Source organism: Camelus bactrianus, chromosome 3 (assembly GCF_048773025.1).
Source record: "Camelus bactrianus isolate YW-2024 breed Bactrian camel chromosome 3, ASM4877302v1, whole genome shotgun sequence".
Taxonomy (NCBI): Eukaryota; Metazoa; Chordata; class Mammalia; order Artiodactyla; family Camelidae; genus Camelus; species Camelus bactrianus.
Genome location: NC_133541.1, coordinates 77046283 through 77066135, shown reverse-complemented (window position 1 = coordinate 77066135; position 19853 = coordinate 77046283). Strand labels below are relative to the sequence as shown.

Genomic DNA, 19853 nt, shown 5'->3' with positions numbered 1-19853 from the left:
TTGTTGAGGACTTGGGAACTTTTTGTCCACGTAATATACATTGTTTTATCCGTTTCTTCAGATAAAGCATTTCATTTTTATTTACTTTTAATAAATCCATCAACTGAATACAGTATACCTGAATTTGGTCCTTATCTGGTCATTGAATGATGTATCAACCATCTTAAAACTGAAACATGCTTCTTCATTGAAAACTATTTTTTGCCAATTGCATGAACATTTTTAATCTTTAACGTATTGGTTCATTATTTTTACATAAGAGACATTTAAATTGAATTAGTTATGCTTATCACTTGCTAAGCCAACCACATTTATTAGCTTGATGTATCATTTAAATTCACATTACAGAAGCTATTCTTCTTGCACAGACGAAAAGGAAAACACAAAACATGACAAGTCAGCTACAGGGATCACATAGAGTTTCTTGCAGTAAAATTTCTTGCATCTATTTAAGTAACAATGCTATGATAAATAATTATCATTATTAATAAATTTATCATTATTAATAAATTTTGTTTCCTATACTGGGAAGATGTTTATGATAAATCAAATGATTTAAAAATCCTTGGAAAAGTTCAGAAATGTACCGTTACTCAAAAGAGAGTCGTGTGCTGCTTGGTACTGACACTATGAGTCCTTTTTCTTTTCTGTGGCCACAGCCATGAATAAGCCCAAGTTCCTGATCATTCTTACTGGGGCATACGATTTTTTAATGTGCTATAGAGACATCTTTTCTGAACAGCTGCCAGCCTTCCCGCCACTGATTTGATTTTAATGTGCCTGAACAACTTAGAGCTGTCCTCACCTCAGCTTCTTGGCTGAAATAACCCATTTTATGATATTTTCCACTGGTATTTTGCAGTGGCACTGCTACGATTTTGTTTGAAGGGAGAGAAAAAAAGTCATTTAAGGGATTCTGATTCATCACAGAACCACATGATACACATAGCTAGTTGAAATCATATGATAAAGATTTCTAATGAAATTTCAAACAATTTCACAGTCCCCAAAATAGCATGAAAACAGCACATGAGAAAACCCTTTAGTTACTACGTACATGAGATCTCCAGAAGGATACAGTTGTGCCAATTGTGAAATCTTGGAATAGTCCTTTATTATTCCAAAGCATTAGTTTCCTTGTCCATTAAATGGCGCTAATGCATGTCTATCTCCTTCATGGCAGTGTGGCTAACCCACTGAAAATACTGTGTAAGGTAGCCCAGCTTACAGGACAGACTGTGCTAGTGCAGAAGCTGCAGAAATGAGTGGTTCAGAACCTGGGCTGGGAGTCAGAAAGCCTGAGATCTGTATCCTAGTTCTGCAATTTACTAGCTGCTGATTTCAGCAAAACAGTTTTCCTTTACTATAAAATAGAGATGAAATGAAATAGCAGAACAAGAACTCTGCCTGGGATCTGGAGCAGAGGGAACCCTTAGTGTATTATTATTTCTATCAATATCATCCATCAAATAAATAGTGATTATTTTCATAATAGTTACAAATTAAACAATATTCTCATTTAACTTCTTAGTCATAAATTTCCTTTACTGACATCGTAACTTTATAGCTAAGGAATCAGGGAAGCTCCAGATTATATGCCTACAATTATACATCAAAATCATAACAAAGTCCTAGTTCAAATTCATGGATTTGATGGCCTCTTAATTAAACTCCAAAAGCACTTATCACTATTAACCTAAGTCATTTGGCCATTTTAACTCACTAGACCATCCTGAAAAAAATCACTGATAAACAGGCATTGCTAAAATTCCTGCGACACATTTGTTCTTGGAATAATGAATGTGTAAGGCCCTTAACAGACTGAAGGTAACAACAACAACAAAAAAAACAAAAAAAAGGTGGGGGGGGGGGAAGGAAACACTTTTGGGATTCTGTCATTGAATTCACTAAGATATTTAAACAGACAATACAAAAGTAGAGATTAAGACCATAAAAATTAATTTTCACTGATGAGAAAAAAGTTGTACTCTCCTTAAAAACTAAAATTGCATAATTTTTTGTAAGGACTAAAACACTAATTGAAATAGCAATCACCTTCTGTAAGTTTTTAAATATCAAATATTCATGATTCCAGCAAAAATACCTGAGGCAAAGCAGTTTTTCAGTTTCAAAGTCTGTCTAGACATTTTATTTCCAAGAAAGCTGTTTTTTAATGTAGGGAAACTGTGAATTTAACTTGAATATGTATGCAGGAAAACATAAACCTTCAAGTAGTCACACTCTGCTCTAGGAGAGTAAACAAATTTTGAAAGACCTGTTTTTATATTCATTAACACATTAGTAATATCCAGACCTCAGAAACGAAAGGGAGGGTGTGGGGAAGAAAACTTATAAATTTTGAAACTGCACCAAGCACTGTGCTAGGTGAGCTTCAAATTAAGTGCCTTCGTAAAACAGTTCAGATCACAATTGAGGTTGAACCCCTGTTGGATGTTCCAAAGTTGCAGAACTTATTTCAGGAGATTAACCCCAACTAAGTGGGACCTGTGAAACTTCTCTAGCAACTGGAGGAAATGCAGGGGCTTTCTAAGAGAAAGCTAGATTGGAGGCAAAGCTTGATTCTACCATGAGCCAGTTAAGCGACTGAGTATACCATTTAACCTCTGGAAAATTCAAGGAACTAGGTTAGACTCATCAAGAGCCCCTTTGAGAATCAAGGGCCAACCACAGTGACAACCACAGTAATTGCAGCTAACACTTATGGAGTGCTTGCTGTGTGCCAGAGCCGTGCAGAATGGTTCTCGTGGATTAACTCATTCCATCTTACAACAACCTTTGAAGTGGTTGAAATGGTATACAAGTTGTATTACTGTATTTAAAGGTATCACAAAGCCTTCCCTGTCATATTCACAAAGCAATTGTCGCTAATGACTCTACACTGGTCCTTCATGATCTTCCCCACCAGTGGTTGGTGTATCCTATGGGTGTCCCATTATTACTGAGCAGACAAGAGAAAAACAGGCAGTGTATTCCCCAACATTTTTAGCACTATCACTCCTCTCTTCTTCCCAAGCAAGTATAAGGCTCTGAGTAGGGATCTGGAGCCAGACTCTCTGGGGTGTGCTTCAAAGCACCACCGTGTGCTGGCTGTGGGACCCAGGAAAGTTACCCACCATCCCTAGGTCAGGTAGTTTCCTCTTCAGTAAGATGGGCCACGAATAGTGCCTCCTTTCCTATTGTCGTTGGGAGAGCTAAATTAGGCTCATGCACTCAGCATCATGCCCAGCATGGAGACAATTTTAGGTATGTTGTTTTGAAAAATCTGAGCAATTAGTAATAAACTATACAAGGAATACAAATCAAAGTGACATCAAGATTTACTTTGGCAATAAACTTCAATCTTCTCCAGTTTATTTTAAGAAAGTACAAACATTTTTACATCATTATTAGTAACAATCACAACTGCTTATGACTGAATGATCACAGCTGAGAACCTCTATTTGTCACGCATTTGTGCTTACTACATGCCTGATGCTGTTCTCAGCTTTACAAACATCAACACATTTAATCTTCAGAACATCTCTAAGGTGGGTACTGTTATCACTGCCTTGTGACCAGTGAGGAAACTGGGACTCAGAGAATTAAGTTACTTGCTCTAAGACACCCGGCCAGTGAGTCGAGGGAATGCACTCGAATCCAGGTGGTCCAACCTCCAAGTCTGTCCTTTGAGTCTTGTCTTTGCTCTAGCTGTGGATTGGAGCTACACAGACAGGCAGTTCGGAGGGGAAAGAGGAGGATTGCTTTTGACTTAATATAACAAAAGGCTCTAAACTAAAGGAGATCACACCTCTGATTTGAGGCTGGAAAAAGGGAGTATTTAATCCATGGTTGCAACAGAGCTAAAATTATGATTTATCAAAACATACTCAGAAAGTAAGGTTTAGAAATTATAATTTCTACCCATCCACAACCTGCCCAACCATCCACTCACCCCATTTATAAACAGGATTTAAAGTCATTCTGAAAATTACACATTCATATCACAGTCTTTCCTAAGAAAAAGAGCAGGCAACGTTCCTCTCCCGAGAGGATGAGAACTCTGGAAAATGTGAGCCCTGAACTACTCATCTCACATTGAGAGAAACTGGATTTGTTCATGAGTAAAGAGAGGTTCACAAATCAGTAACTCCTGGAAACTGTGGTACACAGGGTATGCACACATACTGTTTTCTGAGAAAGAGAGGAGCCATAACTTTGACCGGATTCTCCAAGAAGAATGTGACCTCACCCTTCTTAAAGGACATGTAAGGCATATATAGATTAAGGCTACACACCTGGTGGGAAAATTTCTCCAACTCACTCAGATTCTTTGAAAATGCCAAACAACACTTAGATGTCAGTGCATTTGGGCAGCTGGGAAAGTTGGAAAATCTCACACCGCATTATAAATCCTGACACAGGAAATAACCGGTAGAAATTCATTTTCCAGGGCACTCATTAAAATGTCAATAACAGTGATCCTGTTTTAATCAACAAGATAGCATGACACAAAGAAAGGGGAAGGTGAACGGCTGTTCTCAGATATGTACAACAAAGGGCATTTTTTTTCACCACAATTTTCACCTTTCCAGAACCTAGGGAGATCAATAAAGAACCAATCAATTCTTATAAGAAAGGCAAAATAAAGTAAAAACCTTCAACTGCCTCTTGTAAGAAAAGGAGGGAGTGGTGTAAGCAAGTTGACAGAGAAAATCTTGTTCAGTAAGTGGTGCTGATGTTGAAATGACTGGTTAACTATTTGCAAGAACAGCTAAGCACCAGTCAAAATAAATTCCACAGAGAATAGTTAATCACAATATATAGATACAGAGAACAGATCAAGATACAAAGATACATATCTATAAATAAATTAAATACAAATATATCTGCAATGGAAATGGAAATAATTGGGGGAGGAGTTGAACTACATATCATTGTTCAAAACATCAAGGTAGAACGGCTCCATGAAGCTGAGATGAACAGCTCCTGCTCGGCCCTGGAATGTCAGCAGTCCAGGCTGAGCCTTTCATTCTAGCCTACAGAACCCTGACCCATGATCCATCCTCCCATGAGATTCTCCCAGCATCCTCTCTACCAAGGTCCCCTTCTCCCTTAATCATTACCCTTTCCTGATGACTTGGTTTCCCATTTAGAGCGCTTCAGTGGTGCTCCTGTACCCTAGTTTTCAAGCCTTTATAGAAGCTTCTTTTTATATCTCAAGCTGCTGAGAGTGTAAGAAAAGAGGGTGGTAAGTAGAAGAGAGTTGGAGGCCAGGCCCATAGGATAAGGAGGCTAACAGTTAAATTCCTAGACAGTGGCTGGAGCATCCTGGGCTGGACACGCTGTGAGGAAGGGTTTCAAGAGATATTTGTTCTCCTCTTCATCTGACTACAAATACATGACATATAATTTTTTCCAAAAAACATCTAAGAAGTAGAAAAGTAAGCTATACCAATCTAAAAACAAACTCACCTACCAACAGAGAACAATTCTTGAAAAACTGAACTTTGAGAAACAGATTTAGTAACTCTTAAAAAGTCAAATACTATCCTCTGAGGTGATGATGTCTAGCACCCAGATTCAGAAGACCTGGCTGTGGGCCCTGATTCTGCCATTTACTGCTGGGTAGTTACAGTTTAATCATTTAATCTCTCTAAGCCTTACTTTCCCAAGTCAGTAAACAGAGATAACTCAGCAATTCTAGAATCATGAGGAGAATTTTTAAAAAATTACTGTTTCCTACATTCTCCACCCTAGACATACAAAATCTGAATCTCAGAGAGAATGAAATCTGTAAAAGTCTCTTTTTCTAAAATCTCCCCAGTGTGACCTGGGATGGTGTCTGGAAATGCAGAACCACCTCAGTGGGTTAGCACACCTCCAGCCCCCACCTCACTTCTCTCACTACTGCTTGAGCCCATCACCCCTTTCTCCACAAGGAGTGAGGGAGACCAAATGAGGTTCAACTGAGGAACCTACAGACAGCGGCCCGGGGCATGAGCAAGCAGGGTCAGCCCCCATCACACTGCTGGTGGTGGGGGCAGTCAGGCAGGAAGAGACGTGCCCTTGTCGTGTCAAAGTGGTCCTCAGGCACTTTTCTCATGGAAATACTGAGAAGGTGGTTAGTAAACGCTTACTTAGATACAGGTCAATGCAGACCTCTGGTCTTGCTTGGAATTCGACCTCTATTTCCTCTATTATTTCAGTGGGAAAAAGGCATTGCAATCTCTAAACAAACAACTCATTATTGTGTATTGAGAGCTGCCAGCACACACACACACAAAAACACAATCCAAAATGTTTAGTTTGGCCTTCTGGATTTATCCACTGAGTTGTTTTTGTCTTTCTTTTAGTAACCATGGAAATATACCTGACATCATTTAAGTATCAAGCTTTTCTTTGCAACAATACCTACATCAACTTCCATCAATGATTACTTTCCTATTATCAGAGGTTAGGGGACAGAGAGCAATTCTTTAAAGAAGCCACTCTGAATGGACTAATCAGTCCCCTCAGATTACTGGTAAGATTTTAAACAACTATTAGACATATGGGCTAAGAGTCAAAGACTAACACAGAACTGGCACCAGTTGAGATGATAATACAAATAGTCCCAAATCTTTAGTTCTGATCGTGTGGTTAGGCACTAAACTATGCCTACGGTTAGGGATTTCAGTCTTTCTTCTTCCTGGACAGACTGTTAAACTGCTTTTTACTTCCTCTGCTAAAACCCAGTTTGGACCTGAGCTGGCATGTACTGTAAGCATTATCAACATAACAAAGTACGTGTACCAAGCACTTGTTTTCAAAGGGCTCTCACAGTGTTATTTCATCTCTTTCTGACACTAGACCTGAAGCAGGTCTATCTGATATCAGGCCCATTTTATAAATGGTAGCTGAGTCAGCATCACTCAGCCCACAGGCAGTGAAGGTTGGTCCACCTGTCCAAAGGGGAGAAGGGTCATGGGAAGCCAGGTGGCCACGGGGAGTGGAGGCCAGACTGCAGAGGGCACGAATGCCCAAGGGTCTGAACCTATTTGGTAGCAACAGGATTTTTAGTCCAGAAGAGCTTAGATTTGTATGACAGGAAGAATGAAAGGAACAGGTGACTACAAAAAGAGAGGTGATCTGGAAAACAAGCGCAAACCTCGGGTGGTGGGGGGTAAAACCTCACACTCACTGACTCTAGTCATCTGGCGCTGCTTCCAGAAAACAATCATGGGAACGAGTCACCTGGAAGTGAGGCTAATGAATCGTGGCTGCTCTGTGCCCCAGAAGCCCAGGGGTCCTTCAGATTCTCCACCATCTATGCCGGACGTGGAAGCCCGAGGCTCAGTCTTTGGTGCCCTCCACTCTGCCCTTTCATGTCTTTAGCCCAGGAATTAATGTCAGGTTACCTCAAGGAGGCTGTCCATCTCTGGGACGTTTTTTCCTTGAGTCAAAAAACAGACCCATAAGAGACCATTGCAGAATCCTAGCGAGAATGCTCACAAGATTCAGTTGTTCAACAAATAATTACTGAGCCTCTTGTAGGCACAGGCTCTGTTCTAGGCAGGGGGACACAGTAAGGAGTCAGAGAAAAGCCCAGGTGCATGGAGTCTCCATCCTGACCGCATCTCCTGCCTGCATGCCTTCTCCTGGCTCCTAACTCTTCCTGACCACCCTCCCCACAGAAACCTGCATGAGCCCCTTACTCCCTGACCCCCTTCAGAGTTTTACTCCATTATCATCTTTGCTGCAAGGCCCTCTCCAATGACCCTATTCATATCACCATCTAGAATTGCCCTTCCCTCCTTCTTTCCTTTCATAATAACACATCACTGCCTAACATATGTTTCTCTTATTTTTTCTTCTTTAATTATTATTCTCCTCCCACTAAGCTCCAAAAGGCAGCGGTTCTTGTCTGTTTAGTCCATGGCTGTACTCCTAGTGCCTTTAGCGGTGACTGGCACATAGCAGCCATGAAATAAATCCCGCAAGTTCACTCACACGATCAAACAAGCCCTTTGACACAGAGATTCGCACACAGGCCTCTTTCCCCTGTATTCATGATTACCCGTCATGTGTATTTTCTTACAGAGTCAAGCATAAGTTCTCTATCCTGGACATACAGTGTTAAAGACCTGAACATCCAAATTTATAGGCATTTATCTTTCCTTTATTTGGTTCTTTTCAGTTCTTTGTTCTCAAGCTAAACATTTTTTCCCTCTTACGCTGTCTTCAAACATGAACATTCTCTTCTTTTTACACTCAGGCCATTTATTATAATGTGTTTCCCATGGAATCTGTAACCACTTACTACTTCTAACTATGTGCATGTCAATTCACAATATCAAAACAGCTCTACAAAACATAAAAATGACGTCAGAAGTCTAATCTTTAATCTTTTCAAATGCAATCTCTGACTTTAAAAGGAGGCCTATAGGTAAACTCAAGCAGTCTAACTGAATTAAAATTCCGTATCTAATAAAACCTTCCCTTGTTCTTCCTCTATCTTTACATTTCTCTGAAATAGTTGGTTTCTCACAGCAAAGGTTTTTTTTTTTTTTGAAAGAATTTTTTGTACTTTTAAGAGAAAATATACAAATATACAAAGCCTCTGGTAGAGAAATAATTACACACTATGCTTTCTGTGTCTCCAGCTCCTGAGAAACACCAGCTAACAAGGAGAAACACATGGAAAGTGCCAGGAGAGCTCAGCTTCAGGCCTGGTTCTCCCACACACTAATTACGTGAACTCAGGCCAGCTTCAGCCCCCTTAGCCGTATAAAAATGCTGATATTCCCCGACCTGCTCACCACACAGGACTTTTCCGAGAATAAAATAAATTAGTCTAAGGACGTGCTCTAAACTACAGAGCAACAGTAAAATGAGAGGTGTCACGATATTGCCTAAAGGCGAAGAACTCCTTATTTCTTGAAGTGGAGTAAAACTCACAGTATTTTTCTTTTTCCCACCTCCTTATACCAAGTACATTACAAAAAGTAAATTTTTATTGATATATTTTGGGATATACCTTTGACTGTATTGTCCTCAGATTAACCAGATGAATGTCACAAGGCAAAGATGACAATAGTGGAGAGAATTCACCCAGCAGCTGAAGAGTAGGTGTGGGGACCTTTTCTGTCATTGAAAAGACAGGATGGTTCAGGAAAGAAGAAGTTATGTGGCTAAGGAGGGAAGGGTAACTGACCGACTTCTTTTCTTCTTCCTATCGGGAAAAAACAGACATGCTTAAGAGTTATACACTTACAGTTCTCGTAATATTAACTGAATTACCAGCAGGGTTTAAAGAAGAAAAATAGATAAGTATACAAATACTTTGATTTTATTATGTTTTATGAATAAGTCTTAGAAAATGCACAGCAGATACCAAATTTAGTTCTAAGCAATACAAGAAAACAGTGTCCACTTACCTCACATGTTTGGAAATATCTTTTTTCCATTGCTTTAATCCTAAAAATCCTGACTACATTTTCCACAAACAATTCAGGATAAGGTACAACTTTTTGCAGAAACTCTTTCTCAACCACCCATAAGACTCTTAAAGTATGGGGTTGGGATGTTTATATATCTTGTACATCATCAAATGTTATCTCTTTTCCCTCAGGTTTTACTTATCATATTCTCATGGTTTCATTTATATACTTAACTAGTCCGTAAAGTTATGTATTGATCCAAAGCTCTGTTCTAGCAAATGTTACCCAATGATAGGATTTAAAAAAAAAATCTCAAAATAAATAAGGTTTTAAAATAATACAGGTGGCTTATCTAGATCATCTGTTTTCTTTAAATTTGGTAAAAATCATTGCCAGTTGCTTCACTTTATTCCCCAAATGGGAACTACTCCATACATTATAGAATAGTTATCACATATTTACATGGTACACAATTATCCAGTATAATTTTAAAATACTTTAGTCTTTTATGCTTATGGACAAATGTTTCAGCATGTTCAAACATTAGGTAAGCCTACCAGGACTGAGGACATACATAAGGTAGATGACATACACAATTAGTTACATTAATTAAATCAGTGACTAAGTAGAACCTTAACTGGTAATGTCTAAGGTGTAAAAGCAGACACAGAAAAGCACCATGAAGACAACATAATTTATATAGAGGTTTTCTGATCACCAGCAACATTTGGAGCGAATTTAATTTTGTATCTTATTTTTTGAAATGACTATTTCACTGATACCTTCTGATACTGCATCCTTTTTTTAAAACAGAGGGCTCAAAAATAAAAGGCTTGGCTACTTATCTGTGTGAAAAGACAAGATTTATAGAAGATACAGAGCTTAAAATTCAGAATGTCAGATTAGCATTGAACAGAGGGTGTTAGCAAAGAGTGACGAGCATCTTGCCAGCAGCAGACTGTAGATGTCATTCCAATTCAGACCAAGGAGAGAGGAAAAAAAAATTTTAAAGGCAACAGAGGAACACTACAATATTCAAATACTGACAAAAAAATTAGGTATGAAAAAAGTTGTAAAAAAATGTATCCATTTCACATTCTTTTTTAAGGAAAGCTAAAGTATACAAAATAATTCTCCAACAGTATTGAAATTTAATGCAGTTTGTAGAATAACATGAAAAAAGAGGGAACATTTTCAACAAGACCCTTTAAATATACTCAAAGATCAAAGGACTTCATAATCTAGGTCAGGATTGCTGGCAAAAATCACTTTTGAGTAATAAAAGATAAAAGATTCTTACAGAAAGGGAAACACCTGCCTTATCAGATTCGGGAGGCAGTAAGCCCATTCTAGGTCAAGAAACATTCAGAAAAAGCTCTCTGGCTTTGCTACGCTCTTGGAGGAATCCCTGGACACCTCAGTGAGGGAAGGGATATTTCTTGACAGATTATACTTTAGAAGCAGTAACATGCATATCTACCATTCCTCCAAACCCAAATCAGTTCTTCTGGCCTTCAGTGCTTCACCCAAACTGACCATCAGAATGGCTGGGGGAGCTTTTATAAAACATACATCCCTGGGTCCTAAGCCAAATCTACTGATGCAGGATCTCCAGGGGTGGGACCCTGGGAAGGTGAAGTTAAAAGCCCCCCAGGTGACTGTCACAGAGTCAGTGTCACCCTGCTCTGTTGACCTGTGCTAGGAACTGCCACCCCAGACATCCTTCCAACCAACCTTCTAGAAGAAACAGAGCCCCCCTTGGAAACAGAAGTATAAGCCTCACCCTTAAACTATTTTTGGATTGAAAAACAAGATGCAGGCTCGAAAACATGTTAATGAAGATTCTTGCCAAAGGAAACAATGTCATGAATGTAAGCACTCTGAGCACTCCAGAACTGTGCTATTTATTGTGCTGAGCAAGATAAGGAAGAGAAGTCTATAGAAGAGCTGTGGCTTGGAGCCAGAAGAGAACCATGAGCAGGTAACGCTGCCGCAATCCGGCCAGGCCAGTGGGGAGAAGTCTCTGGGAAGGCACCGTCATTCACACTCTTCCTTATTTCCAGCAACAAGGGCTCAACAAGATACTTAACTGTGGAACTATCACTATTTCGATGAATCTCCTAAAAAGGTTATCTTTTAACTATAATCCTTCTGATATACCCGAAGTTTATAAAACATGTTTGCTATAGGAAATTTTACATGTTTGTTTAAGCTATAAATGAATTCCCCAGCCTTATAGTAACTAATATACCACTATAAACATTATTTGGCTTCTTGTAGGTTGGAAGGTTTCAGACTGTACAAATCTGGCTTTCTTCCTGCAGCTTGCTTGAAATTAAAAAGAATTAGTGTATTCTGATCCAAACCACATCAAGTTGAGATCTTCTCCACTGGATTTCAGCCCTTAGTTCATATGTCAAAAGTTCCTGCCAGGTTCCCTGGTGCTCTTCATTAAGCCTGCCTGAGTTATCTGATCTCTCAACATCAAAGGTTTCCATTTCAGCTACATCAAAACTTGCTAAATTATTAAGATAATAAGAGATCATTTTTTTAGTCACCTTTGTTTATTCAGAATGACCTGACACGTGGTGGGAACTTGATAAATGTTGATTATTAATTAATTTATCATTAAATTAATAAGAAATGTATTATAAATAAAAGAGAGAAAACTATTGCAGGGAGAAGGATGGGCTAAAAACACAAAGCAGGAGGAGGAGAGACAATGAATGAAAATATATTGACTTGTAGGATGAAGAGATAAATATCATTCAGTGCAGAGCTGAAGTCTGGTAGGATGTGGGCCAAATCTGCCGATTAGACATGTTTTGGTAGCTCTGCATGGTGTTAAAAGGTTGTTTTATTTTTCAGCTACTCTCAAAAAAAAAAAAAATTCAAGAGTGTTCACATTAAAATCATCAAAAACAACAATAATAACACAAACTCCCTCAAACAGGTAACTGTTTTTTTATCCACAACACTGGAAATTGAAGTCACACTGGGCCCCCATGTTTCTGTGTGGAAACAATCATCTGGTGCTGAGCTGTGGCTCCAAAGTGGGACATGCATCCGTCCTCATGTTCACCACAGACCCTCTGGGCACCTAACTTAAGCATTTGCCCTTAAACCTGACCAACCTCCCTCATGCCATCACTTCCCTGAGTCCTGTCAGCATTTGAGTTTTTCACCTGATCTCTTCCAACTTCCTTTCTTTATATGTAAAGAACTGGTATCCAGAGGTGAAAAGACATAACTGCAACGCTCGAACACTTCCAGTGCTGTAAGTCCCCGTGCAATGCCCCCTTCACTATACTAGTCACCAGCAGGAAGCGGTAGGAAGAAAGGGTCAAAGAAACAAATCTTTAAGAGTCAATGCTGATGAGACAATTCCTATTTCCCGCTTCTGCTGACCCTGAAGCATCATTACCATGGATGACAGTCAACCTCACGCAACCACAGTCCTCCCCTGGGCATCTGTACATCTCCTAGCTATTATTTATCATTCCAGTCTTGTTCTCACTGCATCTCTGCAGAACACGTGAGAACAGGACTCACTTCCATTTAATTATCCAGGATTATTCCCATAAGGCCTCAGCAGAATCAAGGCTTCCCACTAAAATGCCTTCCTGTCCAGGGAGTGTCTCCCCATCTCAATTTCTACCATTGACATTTCAGTCATTAGTCTGAGATGAATATAGAAACACTTTCTAGAAAATTTTAGGTACATGATATGTAATTTCTTAATCAAAAGTCTTTTAAATCAATTTCACTAGAAATTAAAACCTATTTTCTCTAGTCTTGTTCATTTTTTATTTAAAAGAAACTATTGATTTAAGCCCAAGAATCTATAGTTGAGCAAAAGAAAAATTTAACCAACACAGGATTATAAAAACTGTGGATCAAATTTAAATCAATCACTATCCAAAGAATTTTGAGTGAGAATAAACAAATTATTTAACTTCTAAGTGAAAGCTTTATAGATCTGACATGAAAATTCTTATTATCATAGTTAACAGAAGTTTTGTAAATTAGTGTCTATATAGAGAGGAAAATCATAAAAGCCAGAAACATTTCAGGAGGAGCAGAAGATAGTAGCTGCCTGCACTCAGACAATGATTTTCCTATGCAGTTTTAGTCTTAAAACCAAGCTATCTTGTCAGTAATTGATTTAAACCACGAGTCCCAAGAACTGCTGTAAATCTTGACATCTAAAATGCATATTAAAATCCTTTTTCCTAAAAGATTTTAAATACTGGAAGAATTCTTTGCTTTAATTAGCTGTTGCCATTTCATTCAATCAACTGGTATTTTATTTATAGAATGCCTGCCTACCACAGGCAAGGAGGCCCTGTGAGGGCACATGAAAATAGACAAGCCCCCAGAATCTAGCAGGGGGAACAGAACACACACATGGTGACAAGGAAGTAAGCAGTAATTGCGATAAATACAGCGGCGCAGCGTGCTATCACAGCTCACTCATGTATGCCTTTGTGTATTCACTCATAAAACGTAACACTGGGTGCTTCCTCTGCTAGGAACAACCCTAGAAACAGAAAGAGCTACAGCCCTACTCACAGGGAGTTTATGGTCCAAAGGAGGAGAAAGACAGTGATCACACAATCTCACACACACGAAGGAGAGATGCACTGTTCTAAGGGGGTGTAGAAGGGGATTTGACTTGGTCACTCCAGCTTCATGAAGCGGGCTCCGATCTGAGCTATTACGAAGAATCCCTGGGCAGAGAGGATGAAAAGACCCGCGTAAAGGTGCTGTAGGGGCGGGGGTGGGGCGCGTGGGAAGTACTTACGACCAAAAGAAAACCAGCTGGCTCGGAGCAGAAACCAGGAGAGCTGTGCTAGGTGAGGATGGGGACAGGCAGGGCCCTGTACCGCGAGGGCCATGGTAAGGAGGTGGCTTTTACACCGAGAGAAATGAGACAACATAGAGGGGTGAAGCAGGGAATGGTAAGGTTTGTTTGAAAAAACAAAACCCATGCTGCTTCCTGCGTTAAGCACAGCTATGGCAGAAGAAGACAGCGGAGTGGGTGTGTCTGGGAAACACATGATGTTAGTTCAGATTAGGGCGCTGACGTAATCAAGTTTACAGGTTTGACATGTTCAGGCAATGAGATAACCAAGCACTGGTGATGACTCTGTTGTGAGAAGAAAGCGAGTGAGGGAGACGTGTCCACCAGAGACAGCCCCTAGGTGTCTGGCGCTGGATGGAAGGCGGGGCTCGTTATCAGGAGGGGAACACTGGAAAAGGGCCAGGTTGGGAGGAAGGGAGATTATGGGAGTGATTTTTGGATACGTCAAGCCTGAGATGCTTTTAGAAATGTAGAAAAGAAATGCCAGGAAGCAGCTAGATAGATAGGTCTGGAGGTCAGAGGAGAAACCTAAGCCAGTGATTTACATCTGTGGGTTTCGACTCTTCTAATGCAGAGGAAGAACATACAAACTGAGAAAAGGAAGAGGCCTGGGGCTGGGCCTCAAGAGCTCTAATATTCAATGGCTGAATAAAGAGCCATCAGGGAGAGAGAGAAAGTATGGCCTAATGGAAGCCCTGGCTAGGCAGTGTTTCAAGAAATGACAATGGTCACTGTCCAACGCTGCTGAAATGTGAAGTAAGATGATGACTAAAACATCCACTGAATCTACTGACTTAGGCAAGAGCCCAGCACAGAGGCTAAAGCCAGACTGAAAGGAACTGAATGTGGAGGGAAGTCTGCTCAGGAGGGCAGAGGAGATGGGGTGGTGGTGCGGGGCAACGGAAATGAGAGTCTGGGTGAGGGCTGCTTTTTGTTTGTATTTTTAATGCGAGAAAATGAATAGCATTTAAAAACCAACAGAAAGGATTTCTGAAGGAAATGTTGGCTACAAGGGGCAGGGAGAGGGAAAGAGGAGGACAACTAACAGAAGGGCCCTCAGGAGGGTGACTGGGATGGGGTCAGTTCCAAGGACAAGCGAAAGGACTGGCCTATGATGAAAGGAAGGTAAACGTCCCCAGAGTTTAACACGAGGGAATGAAACGGAGGGAGCAGACGCTTGGCGTCTAGAACAGAGCTCTACTGAACGAGCCTTCTCTCTACCAAGTGGACAGTGAGGTCCCTGGCTGAAAAGAGTAGGAAAGAGTTGAAGTGGTCAGCACAGAAAGAGGGAGAGCAGAGTAAGAGGAAAAGGGCCACGTCGGGGGCCGTCTGAGGGGAATTGGCAGGCTACGGAGCACTCTGAGGACAACTTTTTGGCCTCCTGATGAAGTATACTGTCAGGCTGGGTCACGTCCAACCAAGCTTTTGCCAGGCTGTTTAGCACAGAATGCTGGATTTTTGCTTTGAGGAATGAAAACAGAACAAGAAGACAGACAAGCAAATCCACTTTCAATTGATGAGTCTAAGACTAGAATAAATACACTAATGTTTCAAATAAATTTTCCTAATCAAACTTAATCTCTGAAGTGGGTGACTAAGCTGTATTCTTCAAGCTCAATTCTTATTTCTTTCAAAATAATTTCAGGAAATTTCACCCAAATTGATTCCTTAACATTATTTTATACTTACATGCTAAGCAAAAATAAAAAATAAAATGGCCTAAACGCATATCTCACACAATATATGTAACTGAAGTTCTCTTTCTTATGAATATAGGCTAAGTCTTTATTATTATAAAGTCTTTATTATCTTAATATTGGAAACTGTAAAAAAGTATAAAGTCATAATTTTGGATGGCAAAGAACAGTCAACATCAGAACATGTGAGTTTTTTTCCCTACCATATTCACGACACTTCTTTTTTCCAGTAGTATTCGAAATAAATTAGCTGTAATCTTGTTATCATGGACACCTTGCTCAAGGCCACGATTATCATCTTGCATGAGTCTTCGATCCATGATAACTTCAATCTGACCTACCAAGCAAAGAGGCCAGGGTTATTTTATACAAATATTCATTGAGAATCTCACAAACACAAGGCAGGGTCTCTATTTAAGCTTCTCCTCCCATCAGGGAGACAGATCTGTACAGCCCACAGAACCATGGGCTTCCTCCTGATAAAGCTCAAAGCAGCTAGCATAAATTCACAAAACAAGACTGTTTTTCTTTTCTTCATCAGAGTCCAGTAAAATCTAATAAGAAATTTAACAATGGAACAGAAGAGATCAAAATTAAATTGAAACTTAAAAAAATAAAATAAAATAGAAGAGTAAATTAAGCCCTCCAAAATTTTTAGTGGTAGCATTTGGAATTTAAGAATATTTATGAGGTTCATTAAAGAATGCATATCACACATGGAGTAATAAGACAGGATTTGAAATAAAATTTAGGTTACTAGATGTGTGGTGATTCCCTAAAGCCCTAGGATCTGGAGATGCCCACCATGCACCCCCTTCCCTCCCTGATACTGTGTTAGAGACGTCCCCACTGTCCTTTCTCCTCTCGCTCAAAAAGCTGTCACATATGGTTCCTTTATTTGCTGTGCAGTAATTCTACAACTCCTCTAGTTTAATTTGTAAGCTAATGGCTAGGTCATGAAATTACAAACTAAAAAAAAACCAAAACCAAAATACAAAACAAAAAAAACTAACTGAAAAAAAATTTCCCTGAGACACATTTACATGTTTAAGAGTATACAACCCCACCTCCAACAAACCCCACCAAATTTATATGTCCTTAGGTTTATAGATTTATCCATCCATTCATTCATGTTTGCTGCTATACTGAGCAATCATTTGGCATAAAAGGATAATATATAAAATATTTTAATAATTATTACGCTTACAGTCAAACTACTTCTGTTGAGTTTCTTTCTCCTCAGTTTAGATACCCAGTAGATAAAATTACCAGTGATGGTTAGGATTTTCTTTGTTATTTTCTCCATATTTTACAGGACAACTGTCTAGAACGTGCTTCTCAGGGGCTAACTGTCCACATGCCTATCTAGAGTTTGATCATTTCATACCTAAATTAATATATCAGTCTCTTGGCCATTTCTAACTCTTCTCTCTGCCTCCAAATGTCAGTCCATATACTGTGTGGCCATGAGTAATTTCTTGGTCTGTACGCAAATTGTGTTTATGTTGACAGCTAAGCAAACACTAGGGTATCTGGGCATCTACAGCAGGGTCTTTATCAGGGAAATCAGATTATACTGTTTGGTTTGTGACGACTTCAGTCCTAAGGTCTAGTCCCCAATTTAGAGCCCCATTTTGAGAATTTAAGGCAGGGTTTAAAAATGCATAGCTCACAAGTCACATCTGACACAGGGGTTTTATCTTCTGATTTTTTAAAAAAAGGCACATTTATAGAATGGGCAACTTCACATAAAATTCCAGATTTCTGGGATTTTCTTCAAAAAGTGAAAAAAATTTGGCAACACTGGGCCCCAACAAAGACCTGGCACTAAACAGTGCCCCCCACCTGCACAGCTCTTCAATTTGCTCAAATCCCAGGACTCCCTACTGGATCCCCAATGTGAGGCCATTATTACTTTTATAACTGCATTCATGTCTTTATGGTGTGATCTCATGACTTTGTTTAATGAAGGCCACCAAGAAAAATGAGAAGTACTAAGGTTTTCTGTGTGTGGCAGTACAGAATGTAAGCATATGTCCAATATAAAAAGTGGGTTTGTCTGCCTGTGCCTAATATAAAAAGAATATGCCAGGCATCTGCTCTCTTTTATTAACTGCCTGGCTCCTTAACACATGCATCCCAGCAACTCTAAGTATGTAAGGAGAGAGGGCAATTGACATGTAAATGATAATTAAAAATATGTATCATAAAGGACAAAAGTCTCCCAATAGAAAGTTTTACAAAAATTATTCAGTGTCTACTATCTACTTTTTCTTTCTCTCCATTTCACTCTCTCTTTTGGAATCCTTAACCTGTCACCTCTTTACCCTGAATTTGTTTCATCGCTACTCCCTTTCTTCTTCCAGGTGGCTGTGTCCTTGAAAGACATGATGCAGAAAAGGACCTAAGTTTGACCTGTAACTTTCCCCTTTTGCAAACTTGGGTGAGTTATCTAAACTGTAAATTATCTTAATATGTGAATATTCATATCCATTCAATCACAACAATGACAGAGACTTCCGAGGACAATGGCCTATCAGGAGAAGTAAATTATCCTTAAATATAAACCTTAAAAATAATCAGTTTCATTTTAGGAGTTTTAGGTCTCCTTTTTTTCATCTGAAGATTGAAGAAATTTATTATTTTGTGTTGGTCTCACAAAGCTGAAAATTAACTAATAGTCTGGTTCTCAAAAGAAGAAAGCTCGTGATTGGAGATGATAATACATATGGCCAAATAGAAAGACTATACACTTGAACTGACATTTAAAAGAGCAAAAAAGAATTGAAACCATACACACCACTTTTCAAACTCGAAACACCTAAAGACTGAGCAGAGAGCAGGGTCAAGCGATGCTTGGCATCCTGGATATACGCCATTGTAGCCATGGGATAGACGTTGGCTTGAAGAGGCAATTTGCTCATTGTCATTCTAGGTTGAATCTGTAAGACAAAACGATTCTCTTTAAGAAAAAAAATCGAGTGACAGTTACATATGTACCTTAAAAGATTAGTATTGACTAAAGATGGTTTTTCTTCCAGAGGAAAGGAGGTACAGCACTTTTCTTGTTCAATGGAATAGCTAACTTAAAAATTAAAAGTCTTCAAAACAATATGAAGAAAAATCACGAGCATCTTAGAAAACAATGTTTAAGTGAGAAAGGTAGAACTTGTCCAGATTTTTGAAATAGGCATTCCCATTTAAATTCAGAATAAAAATGCTTAACAGAAGTCTTCTAGCCCTCCAATATTTGCATAAAACAAATTATAAAGGTATTAAGTATTCATTTCTCATCTAAACCTAACATACTGCTTTTGTAATGAATGCTGAGAATAATAGATCTCTATCCCCTTTCAAGAAATATCTCTTATAATTCTTGAATCAGTTTTAATAAATACCACAGGTCTCCTCGTTAAATCCTCTAACATATTACATTATAATAACTGAATGCATATTTATATTTTAAAAACTATTCAGTGCTTAGTCTTGCTTAGTTTTGATGCAGGTAGTTCCAAATTCCAATTTTTCTTGGACTAGTATCTGAGTGTATGAGACACAACTCTAACTTTATCTCTTGAGAGACTGCACTAGGCTAGTCTGGGTCAAGGAGACTCAAACCTCAGGAGGAGACAATAAACAGAGACTCAGTTATCAGAAATCTTACTCATATCACATAAAAATGCCATCTCTTCTTTTAAAACTCAGTGAGTTTTTAAACTCATGGAAGTTTGACATGAAACTCAGAAAAGGAGGAGTGCAAACTAAACATAATAGTTAACTTGTACTGAACTCCCATTAAAGCCAGGCACAGTGTTGGGTATTTCACAAATAAGATCTTTAATCTTCACAACAACTCTGCATGATGTCCTTCAA

General features: G+C 39.1%; 1 protein-coding gene across 1 annotated transcript in view; it reads right to left on the bottom strand.

The window, feature by feature from the left end:
* Positions 1 to 19853, bottom strand: part of MAN2A1 (mannosidase alpha class 2A member 1) — a 152571-nt gene that overhangs the window by 4767 nt on the left and 127951 nt on the right. Inside the window, exons 18-20 of the mRNA XM_010971473.3 lie at positions 18781 to 18922; positions 16184 to 16317; positions 9017 to 9211 (exon numbers count right to left, since the gene is read on the bottom strand). Coding sequence (XP_010969775.1) covers positions 9017 to 9211; positions 16184 to 16317; positions 18781 to 18922 — 471 coding nt within the window. The remainder of the gene's footprint in view (positions 1 to 9016; positions 9212 to 16183; positions 16318 to 18780; positions 18923 to 19853) is intronic.